Below are 17,710 nucleotides of genomic sequence, written 5' to 3'. Positions count from 1 at the left end.
CTGCCCAGGACCTCAGAACACATCTCTACCGCGGCTACATGCAGACGTGGAGACACCTGCCCAGGGCGCCCCTCCGTCGCTGCTGCGGGTAGACGGACGATGAAATCCCACACTTCCCTGCAGAGTAAGTCGGACAGGTCCTGCTCTGCACACCCCCTGATGGACGATCAAATCCCACACTTCCCTACAGAGTAACTCGGGCAGGTCCTGCTCTGCAGACTCCCTGCGGACGACCAAATCCCACACTTCCCTACAGAGTAACTCGGACAGGCCCTGCTCTGCACACTCCCTGAGGGATGATCAAATCCCACACTTCCCTGCAGAGTAACTCGGGTAGGCCTTGCTCTGCACCCTCCGTGGCTGGGCTGCTCCTGTCCTCCCGCCTGGCGAGCAGCGCCTCTCTGGCTCAGTCCTGCACTCCCAGGACATGCCCTCCCCTCTTACTGGGCACCAACCTGCGGAGGCCACATCACACGGAGCTGCAAGCCTGAACCTAAACCAGCCAGAAGGCCCCCAGTTGGAGGCCTGGTGCCAGCCTGACAGGACGCTGCTTCTCCAGGTTGGGGATTTGAATCCCTGGGCTGCCACTGAATGCTGATTCTTAAATAACAATGCACGCTTCTCTGCCTCCGTTTCTTCCTGTGTAAAATGGAGGGAATGGCAGTGCCTTGCAGCAGGGGGCCCCAAGCTCTGGGATCAGATGTTTGATGATCTGGGGTGGAGCTGATGCAATAAAAATAGAAATAAACTGCACGATAAATGTGACGCACTCGAATCATTCCCGAGACCACCCCCACCCCCACCCGGGGAAAAACTGTCTTCCACAAAACCGGTCCCTAGTGCCAGAAAGGCTGGGGACTGCGGTCTTTCCGGATCAGTCGCTGAAGTTCCACAGACACACAGAGGCTCTGGAACACGGCCCCACACGCGGCGACGCCTGTCTGGGTCTGCGTTAGCTCTCCTATCGCTACTCCTCCAGGAGGTACGTCTGAAGGGAGGCTTCTGTGCCCACTTCTTAAAAACAACTCAAAAGCAAAGCAAAATATCAACACTGAAATTAACCTTGCATGAACTTCAGAAAGATGAGAGTAAAGAAATCCTTTCAAAGAACATGAGCAACAGCTGAACCACTGAATGTTGGTAAAGATATCAGGGATAATCCATTTTTTCTAAGAATAACTGGGTATTGGTCATGAGCTAATAAGAAAGCAAAAACAATTCTCTACTTCATCACAGAGTTTACCCTTTGATTATGAGTTCTGTCTCAAGGGTTCATTTCATCATGAGGAAATCTTAGTGCAGGGGAGGGTTTATTCCTTACCAGAAATCACTGGGGTTCCAGCAGGTAAGGAACACTCACCAATTAAATAAATACCAAGGATGAAATATGTACTTCTATGCAGAGGACATCATGAGAAACGCTGGGCTGGAGGATGCACAAGCTGGAATCAAGATTGGAACGAGAAATATCAATAACCTCGGATATGCAGATAACACCACCGTTATGGCAGAAAGTGAAGAGGAACTAAAAAGCCTCTTGATGAAAGTGAAAGAGGAGAGTGAAAAAGTTGGCTTAAAGCTCAACGTTCAGAAAAGGAAGATCATGGTATCTGGTCCCATCACTTCATGGCAAACTGATGGGGAAACAGTGGAAACAGTGTCAGACTTTATTTTTTTGGGCTCCAAGATCCCTGCAGATGGTGACTGCAGCCATGAAATTAAAAGACGTTTACTCCTTGGAAGAAAAGTTATGACCAACCTAGACAGCATACTAAAAACCAGAGATATTACTTTGCCAACAAAGGTCCGTCTAGTCAAGGCTATGGTTTTTCCAGTGGTCATGTATGGATGTGAGAGTTGGACTGTAAAGAAAGCTGAGTGCCATAGAATTGATGCTTTTGAACTGTGGTGTTGGAGAAGACTCCTGAGAGTCCCTTGGACTGCAAGAAGATCCAACCAGTCCATCCTAAAGGATACCAGTTCTGAATACTCATTGGAAGGACTGATGTTGAAGCTGAAACTCCAATACTCTGGCCACCTCGTGCGAAGAGCTGACTCATTTGAAAAGACCCTGATGCTGGGAAAGATTGAGGGCAGGAGGAGAAGGGGATGACAGAGGATGAGATGGTTGGATGGCATCACCAATGCAATGGATATGAGTTTGAGTAAACTCCAGGAGTTGGTGATGGACAGGGAGGCCTGGTGTGCTGCGGTTCACGGGGTCGCAAAGAGTCAGACACAACTGACTGACTGAACTAAACTAAGGATGAAATAATCAATTCTGGAAGCTTCTTAAACATTCACACTGCAAGTTGCCCAGTTTTCTAGGTCAGTGCCTGTCAAGATGGACTGTAGTGATGAGGTCCAGAGAGTTGGGGGAGGAGGCAGGAACCCCAGGAGCCAGACAGTGGGGTCACGGGACCCCTTCCCACCACAGCTGCAGCCCAGCCCTGGCCTACCTCCTCCTGTTACCACCAAACACCGCTCAGCCCACCCCTGGTGAGCCCAGGACCCGCCGCTGTGGGCGTCTCAGATGCCCTCGGGTTGGAGGGGGGGAAAGGCTGGCACATGGACACCTGAGGAGGGATCCCGCCAACAGACGAGGATTAAACATGTTATTTCTAAAAATTATCTTAAGTGAAAAATGGAGTATCCCAAACTGCTTAACAGGAAATGTAATCACAGAGTAAATAATAAGCTGCTCTTGGGTAATTCAAACCCCCCAAAAGTTTAAAAATTAAAAAATAAAGAAGACTAAACTTGCACACACACTACAAATACTGGGATCAGTTAACGGATTCTGCTTCTGCTTTCCTCTGGAGCTTGTGCTGTGCTGTGCTGTGTTGCTCAGTTGTGTCTGACTCTTTGCGACCCCACAGACTGTAGCCCACCAGGCTCCTCTGTCCATGGGGATTCTCCAGGAAGAAGACTGGAGTGGGCAGCCATGCCCTTCTCCACGGGATCTTCCCCACCCAGGGATCAAACCCAAGTCTCCTGCATTGCAGGAGGATTCTTTAGCATCTGAGTCACCAGGTAAGCCCAAGAATACTGGAATGGGTAGCCTAACCTTTCTCCAGGGGATCTTCCCAACCCAGGAATCAAACCAGTGTCTCCTGCATTGCAGGCGGATTCTTTACCAGCTGAGCTACCAGGGAAGCCCCTTCAGGAGATTACAGTGCTTTAAAATTAAAACCCAAAACAAAAGTAAACAGATGAAAACTCAAGAAAAAATAAGAGAACTCTCCCTCATTTTAAAAATGAGCAACAAGGCTTAGTGTGAACCCTGCTAATGAAAAATTAACATACTGCCACTAAAGTGATAGAAAAAACTGTGTAAACACAACACTTTAGGAAGCTTTGTGGAGGAAAATGCATTTAATAAGGAATTAATGTTACCTCTCGATCACCAGCACCCCCTCATCTAAACAGGACCGAAGACACCCAGGTTCACACGAGTTACACGTCTTCCCAAAGTCACTGACACAGATCCCTCATTAAAAGGGCTCTAGCTGAACAGTTTTCTAAAATCCTAAAACTGAGAGTAATTTCCTCAAAGCACAAGACACTGACTTCTGATCTGTTAGAACCAGGAACGTGCCCAGGGTTTTGATAAAGTTTTCAACTTCAGAAACAGTGCCTGTAAAAGCACCGAAGCAAGTGGGTCCTTTTCTAACTGCAAAACTGACTTCAACACGCAAATGCCTTCAGTGCTAAGAAACTCATTAAGTCAAATAAATTCTCAAAAGGGAAATAAACTTTACAGAAAAATGAGATGAAATCACTCAGCGAAGATGGGAAAGTTATTCACGAATTAGTGACATTCCAAAGGGATTCGTCATTTCCAGCTTCCATCAGCCCACAGCTGAAGACAACCCAAAACTGCCCTGAAAGCACAGACCCACAAAACACGCATCAGCTGCTCACAGCAGCAGCTGCACAGCTCAACAGGGGTTACCATTACCAGACGGTGATTTTCAGAACTGCAGTTTTTAATTTTATCCAACCGATTTACTTAAGGCTTAGCAGATAAACCCTAGAAATCACACAGAGCAGCACCTGACCCTGGTACCAATTCACTTAAAAAATTCCAGCCAAAATTTCACTCACCTTCTGAAAACAAAACCTCTTTTTCACTTGAATGTATTTGCAATAATTCATAACAATATGGAATTTAGCTCAATGATTAAACAGTCCAAATACAGACGGCAGACTCTGGTGTAGAAAACTGGTCACGACTTACAGGTATTTCAGATTCTCCAAGTCTTCAAACGACCCACCAGGTATGCTCTTGATTTGATTATTGTTGAGAAGCCTGTGAAAAAAACGTTTCAGTAAGAGTTTTACAAACAACGACACTTCTGAATTGTGTTACGGAGGTCATTTCCACTGCCCTGGAGAAGGTTACGCAAGGATTAAGCCGCAGGCCTTAATACTGACACTCGCAAATGGAGACAACCAAGAGCAGTGTGGGTGTGGACAGGACGGTGTTCACACCCGCACACCGGAGCGGCTCCGAGCACGTGGAGACGCGATCCCCTTGCTCCTGCACAGAGAGGGCTCGCCCTCTCCTGCGTCTCTCCCATCCTCCCCTCCGGCCAGCTGGGAGGCCCCTGTGGAGGTGCAGGGGGTCCTCAAGGGGGTCTCTCTCCAGGGAGCCTTTTCACAGCGAGGGGTGGAGCCACACGTGCCCCCACCAGACTCACAGCCCCCAGGCACGGCGCCCTGCACGGACCAGTCACCTCCTGGGGGAGAGCCAGAACCCCCTCCCACAGCGCTCAGCACAGCCCGCGGCAGCCTGGAGTCGGGCCCCTTCCCTCTGTGCACCCCGGGGTCTAAACACTGGGACACAGGTGGACGGCACCCCACCCTGCCCCCGCCGGGGGCCATGGGGGCTCCGGGCCGGGGAGGAGGGCCGCCCTGGGAGGCGTGGCCAGCACAGGCCTGCACCACACCCAGAGGGTGGACAGGTTCACGGCTGTCAGTCGAGACAGACAGGGACCAAAGCCACCCGTGGGCACCTCCACGTGCAAACCCCTCTGGCAGGCTCGGCCTCTCCCGCTCACCACGCCCACCCTCCGGATCTGCCCACAGGGGAAAGCAGCAATGGGCTGTGCATCTTTTCCTACCAGTTCCCAGGGAAATGCTTGGACTTACAATGTGTTCAGGTTTCTCAGCCCCCGGAAGGCCCCCGGCTGGATCTCTCTGATTCTGTTAAAGCGAAGATCCCTGTGAAGACACGAGAAGTGGATTATTTACAGAGAAATCCGCCAGTGTCACTGGTTCTGTGTCATCTCTAAACACTCAGTTTCCAAACAGCAATAAGGCATTTAAGAAATTAAATCTCCCAATTCAATCTTTGGCTGAATCAGCTCTGGGAAAAGACTGATAAAGACCCAAATATTTGTCTGAATAACAGGCAAACCTGTTCACATTGCAGTTTGTTTAAAAGGTAACTACGGGGAGATGTTGGCGTTCAGTCGTTAAGTCGTGTCCGACTCTTTGCGACCCCCACGGACTGCGGCACATCAGGCTTCCCTTCCTTCACCATCTCTTGGAGTTCACTCAAATTCGCGTCCATTGAGTCAGTGATACCATTCTCTTCTCCTCCTGCCCTTAATTTTTCCCAGCATCAGGGTCTTTTCCAGTGAGTTGGCTCTTCACAGGTGGCCAAAGTATTGGAGTTTCAGCTTCAGCATCAGTCCTTGCTATGAACATTCAGGACTGATCTCCTTTAGGATGGACTGGTTGGATCTCCTTGCAGTCCAAGGGACTCTCAAGAGTCTTCTCCAACATCACAGTTCAAAAGCATCAATTCTTCGGCACTCAGCCTCCTTTATAGTCCAACTCTCACATCCATATGTGACTACTGGAAAAACCATAGCTTTGACTATATGGACCTTTGTTGGCAAAGTGATGTCTTTGCTTTCTAATATGCTGTCGAGGTTTGTCACAGCTGTCCTTTCGAGGAGCAAGCATCTTAATTTCATGTAATCTTGATTCAGTTTGTGAGTTTGTGAGCCTGGTATTTCGCAAGATGTACTATGCATACAAGTTAAATAAATAGGGTGACAATATACAGCCTTGTTGTGCTCCTCTCCCAATTCTGAACCAGTCTGTTACTTCATGGAAGGTTCTAACTGCTGCTTCTTGACCTGCATACAGGTTTCTCAGGAGTCAGGTAATGTGGTTTGGTATTCCCATCTCTTTAAGAATCTTCCACAGTTTGTTGTGATCTACACAGTCAAAGGCTTTCACGTAGTCAATGAAGCAGATGTTTTTTGGAATTACCTTGATTTCTCTATGATCCAGCGAATGTTGGCAATTTGATCTCTGATTCTTCTGCCTTTTCTTAACCCAGCCAAACATCTGGAAGTTCTCAGTTCATGTGCTGCTGAAGCCTGGCTTGAGGAATTTTATTTATTTTTAATTTAAGGATAATTGCTTTACAATATTGTGTTGGTTTTTGCCGTACATAACATGAATCAGCCATAGGTAGCTTGAAGGATGTTGAGCATAATCTTGCCAGCATATGAAATGAGTGCAACTGTATGACAATTTGAACATTCTTTGGCATTGCCTTTCCTTGGGACTGGAATAAAAATCGACCTTTTCCTGTCCTTTTCCAGTCCTGTGGGCACTGCTGAGTTTTCCAAAGTTGCTGACATACTGACTGCAGCTCTTGAACAGCATCATCTTGTAGGATCTTAAACAGCTCAGCTGGAGAGATAAGAGACCCCCCCGCCCACCCACCCCCACCAGCCCATGGGAATGCTCAGGTCTGTGTTAAGACAACAAACAGGACACATTTGCAGGGACTGGAGAAGGGAGTCGCCAGCGCGCAGGCGTGGAGACTCGCGGTTCCTCCTGTAACTTCCGAGCTGGAACTCGCTGCTCCAGGAAGGGGTCTGGCCCCAACACTCAGAGTCACAGAGCTCACTCAGCAAGCGAACTGGGAAACGAGGCTATTTCACATGTACCTCTCAGCGTGTGAGATAAATGCATGAGTAGCACAGAGGCTAGACCGAGGACCCGAGAGACCAGGGCCCCAGGTGGGAGCCAGTGGGTGGCGCCAGATGCGAACGCAGAGCGGCCGGGGTCGGGCCGGGGCCGCGTGAGGGGCCGCAGGTCTGCTAAGCTGCCTGTTCCCACCCTCTCCAGCCTGAATTAAAAATCTATCAATTGAACAAGCAAGAGAGGCCCTGGAAATGAGACACAAAGACCGCTTTCTTTACCAAAGAGTCTTAGAAACATGAAAATTCCTTACTCGCTGGTCCTACCTCTCCCATTACGGCTTGGACCGTGTCCCCCCAAATTCACGTGTTGATGCCAGACTCCCGGGGCCTGAGACTTGACCTTATTTGGAGAAGGCGTCCTTACAGGGGTGACCGAGTTAAAGTGAGGTCACTGAGGTGGCCCTGCTCCAAGGCAGCTGGTGTCCTTGCAGACAGGCTCGGGGGAAGGCCAAGGACTGCTGCAGATCTCCAGCACTGGGGGCCTGGCTCAGGGCCCCGCCACGGCCGCAGAAGGGGCCAGCCTTGACCTTGGGTGCGCACCTCTGGGACAGTGAGAGAAGGCTCCAGTCTAAGCCCTGCTCCTCCCCGTCATGGGTGCTCGTTAGGACGGCCACAGGGACTACGGGGGTTCTGGGGCAGCTCTCCTGGGATACTGGCTGAGCTCGTGCAGTGCTCACAATCTTGGCAAGAATCTCTTCGGTTCTATAGCTCTAACTGATGACACAACAGGTTCTAGTTCACGGCAGGATAAGGGCCTTTTGGGAAAGCATTTGAACCCCTGAAACCGCCTCTGTCCACACTGGGCAGCGAGTGAAGCACGCTGCCTGTGGGTTTTGGGTCAAGTTCTCAGGACCCGGGCAACCACGGCCAGCATGGACCCGCTCCCAAGCTCAGGCTCCGTGATGACCCTGTCACCACCGACATGCTCCCCAGGAGCCCCCTTCCCCTGCACAGACAGCCTTGAGCTTTAATAAGCGGTAATTCACACTCATGTTCAGACCAGCACGGGCGGCTCCCTGGGGAGGAGCTGGGGGCAGACAGGAGCAGCTCTCCGGGACCCCAACCTTCCCCAAGGTTCCAGTGATTCTCTCGACATCAGCAGGCTGGAGAGGCACCACCGTCGCCAGGTTCCGTCCACCAGAAGCTCAGCGCAGCCTGTGGCAGCCCTGCCCCAGGCCCCGACCCCTGGGCAGCCTCAGGAGGCCCCAGCATCCTCCAGAAGCTCAGCGCAGCCCGTGGCGGCCCTGCCCCAGGCCCCGACCCCCGGGCAGCCTCAGGAGGCCCCAGGGTCCTGCAGACGAGTCACAGCGCTGATTCTACCTCCTCCGCCATCGACACTTGGCAAGACCTGACTCCTCCAAGCTGAGCCCCGAGGGCCCGGTTGAGTCTGCAAATTGGACCTGGGATCCGACTCGTCTGTGACTGCCCAGCCCACCAGGCCCACGCTGCCCGTAGCCCTCCTGAGGCCCAGGCCACATGCAGCCCCCTGACCAGGCCTGCAGCCCGCAGCTCCGTAAGCGGACCGTGCAGGGCAGCCGCTCCTAGTGCAGTGCATAACCAGCTTTATTGTTTCTAATTAACCAATTTAACTGTTCAGTTTTGGCCGCGACGGGGGGCGGGCCTTCTCCAGCGGCAGGGAGCAGGGGCTCTCTCTGGTTTGGAGCTCGGGATTCCCATGCGGGGGCGTCTCCTGCTGAGGGGCTTGGCTTCAGCAGCAGGGGCGAGGCTCTGCAGTCCTGCAGGCGAGCCCTCGGGCTTCAGCAGCTGAGCCGTAGTGGCCGTGGCTGTCCGCAGCATGTGGAATCGCCCCAAACCAGGGATCAGCCCCGTGTGCCCCGCCCTGGCAGCAGGATTCTGACCCACTGGGCCACAGGGCAGTCCCGCAGCCAGCATTAACGCCTGTTCACGTTTTCTCCATCATAGAAAGGGTGAAGGTGTTTGTGGTTCATGATCAGAGACGGTACATCCCGAGACCCCGCTCTGTCCCCCACAGCTCACCTCCTCCCCTTTTGAGACTGCGCTTCCTCAACCTCCCACTGATAATTTTTGAAGATACAAACAAGAACGTGTGTCTACTTCCCTCCCTTTCTTGCAGAGAAGGTTGCTCGCTGAGAACACGCTTTTCTTCAAAGGACAAACCTCAGAGCTCTGGACACGCCCCCTCGTCCTTTCAGGGAGTGACCGCGACCTTGCCCAGCACCCCCTCCTCCCTGCCCCCACTCCGAGCTATCCTCAGCACTGAACCGACCCACCGGTCCCCACCGACCCACCCATCCCCACCGGCCCATTGGTTCCCCACTGGCCCATCGGTCCCCACGGACCCACACGTCCCCACCGGCCCATTGGTTCCCCACTGACCCACTGGTCCCCACCGGCCCACCCGTCCCCACGGACACACCCGTTCCCACGGACACACCCGTCCCCATGGACCCATCAGTCCCCACCGGCCCATCCCTTCACAAGTGGCCCATCCCTTCACAACTGACCCATCGCTTCCCAATAGGCTCAGAGACTCACATCGTCACTGATGTCTTCACAGGGCTGACTCCTAGAGGAGGAGCTGTTAGGCTGAAGGATAAATGCACGTCCTGACTGCTGACATCCGTGCACTTGCTAAGCGCCCATCAATCCACAAACACCCATGGGCCACACACCCCGTGTGCCACGGGAGCCCGGCCTCAGAATCTGCCCAATGTCTCGGGAGGTTTCTGCCCAACGTTTAGGGAGGCAGCCCTCGGGAGCCCACTCTCAGAATCTGCCCAATGTCTCGGGAGATGGCCCTCAGGGTCCAGACCTGGGCTCTGCCCCCAGCAGGATGCGGAGCAGCCAGGGCCCCAGGAGCCAGAGGTTGACACACGAGAGCCTGCGGACCAGGTGGCTGAGGGCAGCTGCACCATTTGGGCAGGGGGCAGGGACCCCCAGAGCCGGGGGAGGGCAGAAACGTGGGAGGAGAAGGTCAGGGCAGCCTGTGGACCGTGGCGGCAGGCGTACCCTCCGAGCACAGGTCCCCAGCCCCTGCACGGGTGCACCCCCGGCCCTGGACACGGCAGAAGGGTTCAGTGCGTGGCCCGGGGAAGCAGTTCCAAAGCTCCACCCTGTGTACCCAAGTGCGTCCTCCTGGCCTTAGAAGGCTCCCTGGACGAGAGATCTGTGTCAGGGACTCGCTAATCCCCCTGAAGTGTGTGACCGACAGGTGCAACAGGCACCCACTCCCCTTCTGTACCCAAATTACTCAAACTTAAAAACACAAAGGGGATTCCCTGGTGGTCCAGTGGTTAGGACTCCGGCTTTTACTGTTGAGAAAACAGGTTTCATCCCTGGTCTGGGAGCTAAGCTCCCACAAGCCTTGCAGCACAGCCAAAAAAAAAAAAAAAATTCAAGTAAAATAAACAAACCAACAAAAACAACAGTGCAGGTCAGCAGCAGAAGCAGCGTCTGCTGGTGAAGCGCTCGGGGCTGGGGCGGGGCTGCGGCGGGGCTGGGGCGAGGCTGTGGCAGACGAACGCTGAGAAAGGCGGGCAGGGGAGGAAGGACCTGCGCCCGTCACGGGGCACAGTCCTGCTGAGGGGGGCTGGACACGCCGTCTCTGCGGGGACAGGGCCTACACAGACACGGGGCAGTTCAGTGTCCCCTGCCCCACGAGACGGGCGGTCTCTCCCAAGTGCCCAGGGCACACCTCTCAGCCCCACACCTGTTAAAGACCGCTTTACTTTCAGAGATGGAGCCGTCCCAGGCCGGGGAGTCCTGGCTACCCAGGCTCCGACCCTTGTCCCTCTCGCCGTAGCACAAGGTGACCCACGGCCAACCCTGAAGCAGACAGGCTCAGAGTCACAGAGGTCGGGGGTGTCCAGCCAGCGGAGCTAAAGGCCAGGCTCCCAAGTCTGCTTTTCCTCCCCCAGCCGTGCAGACTTCTGCAAAACACAGAGAGCCTTGTCTGACGTGGGAGTAGTGTCTGTCTGCAGGGAGAGCGCGGGTGTTTCTGGGGGACAAAGAGGCCTCGCGGGGTCAGCTGTGCAGATGGCGGGGCAAGTCCAGGGCACCGGAGGACATGCAGGCCCTTCCCCAACGGAACCCGCAGGGCCAGGGGGCACGGCCCAGTGGAATTGTGCTCCCCGAGGGCTGGTGGTTCCCGCCAGGAGGGCAGGTGTCGGGGTCTCCGCTGACCGTCACCCAGAGGGTGGCCCCCTGGAGCCCTCCCAGGGGTGGACAACATGCAGGCCCCTGGGGGTGACCAGGGCGGGTCCCTCCATCCCCAGGAAGAGCTCCAAGTTTCCCACCGTGTCCGCTCTCCATCCAGAACCTCAGCTCCCAGGAAAAGGCCGCATGGGCGGGGGCAGAACTGGCATGCGGGACGTGGCATGCTGAGCCCCATTTCTGTCGTCTCCCCATCCAGAATTTAAAGCTCAGGAAACAAGGGGCCCTCTCTCAGCTCACGGGCACAGAACTCGCTCGGGGAGCTGTGGGGTGGGGGGGCTCCCTCAGCTCTGCTGATGGGTGCACAGCCTCCTGGAAGGACCCAGGATGGATCCCGAGCCATCACCATCTCCTAGCCGAAAGGTCCTCCTGTGAGGCCCCCCACCCGAGGACTCCAGGCTAACACAGGGCTCAGAGCTCCGACAAGACGGCAGCCCCTTCAACAAAGAGAGGGATGCTCTGCTTGGGGCAGGATCCCCACCCTGCTGGGCCCACCGCCTCAGCTCAGGGTCCTGAAGGAGAAAACCCATCAATTCGGCCAGGTTTGGTTCACCGGGTAATATCTATGAATAAAGAGCAAGGCAAAAACCCACGGTTTTCTTCTGACAGAGACTTTTTAAAAACACTGAAAAAATGATTCAAAGCACAGGACAGAAAATTACTTCAAAAGAAAACTGACTTTGGGAAAGAAACCGAGGTACTGATTCATTCACAGGAAGGACATACATAAACACACTTCTTCGGGTTTGGCCTTAAGGTTCCAGCAGCTAGAAAGAGCAGCCAGGAGGAGCTGAGAATGCTTCAGCAAACGAGGGGAGAGGAGAGCTCACAGCGTGGGGAGGACCGGGGTCTCCACCTGCCAGCCTGCGAGGACCACGGCGCAGCAATCGCGTCTGTCACCCTGAAAATATCACTGATCCTGACGACCTAGGGTGGTTCTAGAGATGGGGGCTCTGAGAACAGCCCTCGGCAACTAAAAAAAGAGTCCAGGAGAGTGGACACTCCAGGTTTGCCACCTCCGCAGCCGCCCCGGAGCCAGCGGAGAGCTCACTGTTCAGATCTGGACCAGCTCCATCATCAGACCTGCCTGTGCACTCATGTGCTTGTGTCATTTGTTACAAATCTCCGTGGTGTCACCGTCACCGGGCCCCCAGTGAGCACGCGCAGGGACCGACCCCTCGGCCCGACCAAGCTCCTCCCACCCCGGGACGCGGGGAAGCCCCGGATGAAGGCGCACCTGCCGGGCTCAGGAAGCCACCTCCTTCTGGCAGAGCCCGCGCCGGGCACTTCCACGGCCAGGCCCCACAGGACAGGTGTGCCTGACTGTCCGCCGAGAGGCCAGGCAGAAAGATGCTCGGGTGTCGGCCCACGTGGTCTCCATGGCGACCTCTCCACTAGCCGAGGGCGGAGCCGAAGCAAAGGGCCCCTGTCTTCTCGCGGACACCTGCGTTCACGCACCATGGTCTGCATCTACGACGTCCGGAAACATCACTCTTCTGTTTTCAACCGTTTTAAAAAATGCAAGAGGCCTCCCTGGTGGCTCGGTGGTGAAGAGTCCACCTGCCAAGGCTGGAGACACGAGTTCAGTCCCTGGTCGGGAGAAGCCCGCGCACCACGACTCCTGCGCCTGCGCTCCAGATTCTGGGAGACGCAAACGCTGAAGCAAGGACGCCCTGGACCACCGCCCTCCGCAAGTAGAGTCGCCACCGCAGCGAGAGGTCCGCACACCGCAACTAAAGACCCAGCACAGCCAAAAACAAGTCAATTAATTTATTTTTAAAAAACGTGCAATGCAAGGTTCACAGGACAGTGAAAGGGCCGGCCAGCCACGGGCGCGCGGTCTGGAGGGGGTGTGGTGACGGCCCAGGAGATGAACCTCACTGTCGGGACCTGTTCTCAGGCCTCGTGCAAACGCTAATCCTAACCCGCCCCGGCCCCGCCTCACAAAGGAACAGAACGCGTCTGCTGGTTCACGCACGCCAGTCCTCTGGGTTTCGCCCAAGCTTCTCCCACGACTGTTTAAAAATGAAATCAGTATTTCTTCTGTTTTCCAGACCCAAACTGGCCGGCGCCGTCTACCAGAGACTTTCCCAGGGCCGAGTCTTCGCGTCCCAGGAAGCCCCCGGAGCAGGGTGAAGCCGAGGACAGCGTGTGATCAGGGTAAGGGCCCCCCCGCCCGTCTCCCGCGCACATGGCGCGCCGGAGCAGCGGCCTGGACGACCGTGAAATCCGGGCTGCCCAGCTCAGCGAGTCAGAGCAAACACGGCGGCCCGACCTCCTCCTGATTAGCAACAGCCCAGCGAGCAGCGCGCACGGCTGGTTCACAGCAGAGCCGCGCCAGGTCCGCCCAGGCGTGGGAAGCGGACTCCGCTCTGCCTCTGCCGGGGCGGAGGGTCCTCCTGCCTCGAAAACAGGGGCGGGCGGGGCGTCTCCCCGAGGGAGGAGCCCGCCGTGGCGCCCTGCAGAGTCTGGGGCTTCCGCTTGGGCCTGTGGAAGCCCGAGTCTGCGGGGCTGAAGACGCGGGGCTGGGTGCGGGCCTCGGGGCCCTCCTGGGCTGCTGGCGGGACTGTGTGGTTTCAGCGCCCGAGGAGCCCTGTCCAGAGGCTCATCCAGGCCTCGCGTGGGAGTCGGGAGGAGTCTGTGAGCAGGTGTGCACACGTGTGTCCACGGACATGCCCCCGACAGCCAGGCTGAGGGGGTTCCCTGGTGTCCCAGTCTGGCAGCAGGCGGGGTCACAGGGGAAGCCCAGGCATCCAGGTCCGAATCTCCGCCCTGCTCTCTGCTGGACCAAGCCTTGACCTCTCCCATCCGCAGTTTGCTCATCACTGAGGATGGGGACGGGGGCCACACCACTCCCGTGAGACTGGGGCCAGCAAAGCGCGAGACTGGCCGCTGACCTGACGGGGAGGATGGGGGCCGAGGGAGGGGGCACAGGTCACAGGGATGCCCGCGGACAGGGACAGGCCACGCCTGCTGCACGTAGGGGAGCCTGCATCTCACACTCAGAGGAGAGGCGCAGAGAAGGGAGTTCACTGGCCTGAAACCAAACGGCCCAACCAGGCAGCCCAGGAGGGCGTCAGGCCTCATCCTCCACGCTGACCACGTGTCCCTAAGACCCCGCTTCCTGGCCCAGCCTGTCAGCCCCCAGCAATGCAACCTGACCCCATCAGCATGTGTGTGCATGTGTGTGTGGGGAGAGACTGGGACTGACTGACCACCGCTAAGGGCAGACTTATTGTGGAGTGAGGCCGGCAGGTCCACAATCTGCAGGCAGGCCGGGGGGCTGGACATGCGGGGAAGGGCCACTGTCTGCCCCCAGGCCCAGCTTGCGTCTCTTCCCCGAAGTCCTTCAGCTCTCGGGAGGAGGCCCCCCTGTGCTGTGGAGGGCACTCCAGGTCTCTCAAAGGTCCTGACGTACATATCCATCTCCTCTAAAAGCATTTTCACAGAAACCTCTAGGATAACACTCGACCCAGCATCTGGGGACTGTGTCCCGGCAGGATGACCCAGAACACTAAGCAGCACAGGCACCCAGGCGTGAGACACAGCCTGCTGGCTACGGCAGGCGCCGTCACTCACACAAGGGAACCGGTGAGGTTGTTCCCACAGAGACAGCCAGACGCGCCTTTGAGTTCAGCAAAGTAAACGGGTCCATCGTGTTATCCTGCCGGACGCTCACCCGACACTTGGCTGACCAGCAAGCGGACAGTCACGGGCCCCTGCACAGACCAGGCCCGGGAAGGGAATCTCTGGTTCCACCACACAGGCTGACCTTCGCCTGCTATTGCAGTTAACACCACAGAGGAAACGGACCAAACACGCAATCAACAAGTCCTGGCACCAATCAGTTACCCTCCACCCAGAGCCTTCGGGAACATCTCACCCAGGCGGCTTCCTGCACACACAGAACTTAAGTCTTCAGGAAAACAGGACACGCAACCCCAGACAATTACTGAATGAGAACACACTCTAGGGAGCAAATGTGTCATCTCATCAATCAGAAAATAGCACAGGAAAACAGAAGAGTGGAGCTAAATAAACCCAAGAGGGCTGACAAGGGCTGGGTCTGCAGTGAGTCGTCAGGAGGGGCTCTGAAGGAGGGGCATGCAAAGGAGCCCTGTGACGGACACAGAGTTCGGCCCCAGGCGAGGCGGTCCCTCCTGGAGCCTGGCTCCAGTCTCAGCCGGGGGCCTCCAGACTCACCGGGGGACCTCCAGTCTCACCTGGGGACCCTCCAGCCTCAGGGAACCCTCCAGACTCACTCAGGGGACCTCCAGTCTCAGTCGGGGACCCTCCAGACTCACTCAGGGGACCTTTAGTCTCAGCCTGGGGACCCTCCAGCTTCAGGGGACCCTCCAGACTCACTCAGGGGACCTCCAGTCTCAGCTGGGGACCCTCCAGTCTTGCTCCAGGGACCACGACGCCAGCCTGACCCACAGTGCTGGCTTCTCCTTGCAGGAATGCTGGCCTAGTCCTCCCAGTGCATGATGTTCAGACTTCTCAAGGTCTCAAAGTCCTTCTCAGTGAGAAATCGAGAAGCTTTACTGCAGTGCCAACTGTATACAAAGAACTGGGTTATCTCAGCACCAGGATCCTGAAAAGAACGGAGAAAAGAATCACTCTGATCATTTCCTGTTGGGTTTCCTTCTCCCCAGACCTAGTTGAGCAAGGCCACCAGACACAGAGCTCTGAGAAACTGCAGAAAATGAGAATAGGGCTTCTCTCGGGCTAAGGAAAATAACGAGGAAGCTGGACTTTAAAATCAGTGCATCCGAATTTAGGAGGAAAGAGACCTGGGTCTAAGATCTCTTCCCTGGCTGTCTCCTTTCTATAGCCTTCCGCTGGGCTTCCAATCCCACCCATGAACCAGGGGGAGTGGGGGTGGAGAGGGGAAGGACCGGGGACAGATCTGCATTGAGATAGAGGAGCAATGACTACAACACGGAGCGTGTCTCACGGCAGTGGGGTCTACTCAGCTCAGCACGCGTGCCTGATACTCACCAAGGACACCAAAGTGTTGGGGGGCGGTGGAGGGACAGACACACAGGCGGATGGATGGATGGATGGATGGAAGGGCAGATGGATGAATGGACGGACAGATGGAGCAACACAGGCACTGACCCGAGAAAATGACACAACACAATGACACGCACAAGAAAACACACACTCAGGATTAACAATGGGCCCCATGAGCCGCGCCAGTACAAGCATCCCACATATCGGAATAAGTAACAATGATGACTAACTGCATCCACTTTAACTGCTATTTTTAAAAGTTAAAAAGCTGCTCAGCTGGAATTTTAGAAATACCATCCACTGCAGGAAGTGACAAGTCTAATCCGGGCTCTTCCCCTAAAGGAAGCTGCAACCAGGAAGAGAAACATAAATTCACTAGTGCTGCAAATAAGGCAGCCCGCGTTCCCGGGGGGAAAGCTCACTCTCCTGCATCAGTCCTGTCTCTGCATAAAGGTTACTCCCGCCCAAGCGCTGTGCCTGGTCTCCCTTTTGCCCACGAAAAGGGAAAACAGCAATCCAAACAGCGCAGAGGCAAAATCTCCCCATCTCTACCAACAACAGGCTTTCCTTTGTTCAAAGTAACTGAATTTTCATTCACATCGTTACTTCTCAGCAAATACATCAGAGCTGTGCAGAAAAGACATTTTAGCAAAGTGGGGAAGCTCAGGAACTCACAATCACAGAGGGCTTCCTGGTTCCAGGACCAGGAGAGGCACCCTCCACCTGCTGTCTCACAAGGGGGCTGTAGGTGCCTCTTAAACATTTGGGTTTGGCCCCTCAGAGAAAGCTGCCTGTGTAAAACGCACAGGAAACTAGCCTAGCAGTATTTCCTGTCTGCATCACACGTGTCTGCTCCAGTTAAAGGCAGGGCCCACGATAACTAGCTAGCTCTGCGCGAGCCCCAGCATCCCAGCTCTCTCCCCAGAACTCCCGGGGCACAGTCACCTTCCTGTCTTAGGGAAATGAACCCAGATGTGACCAGAACAATGGCTCTCACGGCAGAGGATCCACCGTGCAGGCTGTGTCAGGAGATGCAGGTGCATCCCATTCTCCACGCCCAGGACGCCCGTGCAGGTGTGGACCTGCCTTCCAGAGAGTGCGCATGCGGAAAGCTGGGATAAGACCCTGCAGGGTTGGGCCACGCCCACAGGCCACGCCCCACGTCAGAGGCCCTGTGACCACACGCCACGCCCCCAACTACACCCCTGTAGGCCACACCCACATGCCACGCCCCGAAGGCCACGCCCCCCGAAGACCACGCCCTGCGGGCCACACACCACAGATCACTCCCCACAGGCCAGGGCCCCAGGCCACATCTTGCAAGGCCGCAGGACTAGCCGAGCTGTCCCTGCCCCCCCGCGTGGGTCCGTCCCCCCAAACTTGGCCTCCGTCATTAAAACCGTGGCTCTTCTAGCTCCCTCTCCCTGCCCAGGAGACCAAACCAAAGGCAGCCGTGTCCATGTCCACGCCCAGCACCTGGCCTGCAA

At 55.7% G+C, this 17,710-nt stretch overlaps 1 protein-coding gene across 2 annotated transcripts in view; it reads right to left on the bottom strand.

Annotated features, from left to right (window-relative positions):
* PXDN (peroxidasin) overlaps positions 1-17,710 on the bottom strand; it is a 65,272-nt gene that overhangs the window by 36,071 nt on the left and 11,491 nt on the right. For both annotated transcript variants that reach the window (XM_086414063.1, XM_086414064.1), the window contains exons 2-3: positions 5,155-5,226; positions 4,241-4,312 (exon numbers count right to left, since the gene is read on the bottom strand). In XM_086414063.1, the coding sequence (XP_086270189.1) occupies positions 4,241-4,312; positions 5,155-5,226 (144 nt within the window). The remainder of the gene's footprint in view (positions 1-4,240; positions 4,313-5,154; positions 5,227-17,710) is intronic.

Source organism: Bos grunniens, chromosome 8, assembly GCF_055505025.1.
Source record: "Bos grunniens cultivar Pamir isolate PY7600 chromosome 8, Bosgru_T2T1.0, whole genome shotgun sequence".
Lineage (NCBI taxonomy): Eukaryota > Metazoa > Chordata > Mammalia > Artiodactyla > Bovidae > Bos > Bos grunniens.
Note: the sequence above shows the minus strand (reverse complement) of the source record. Positions and strands in the feature narration are given on the sequence as shown.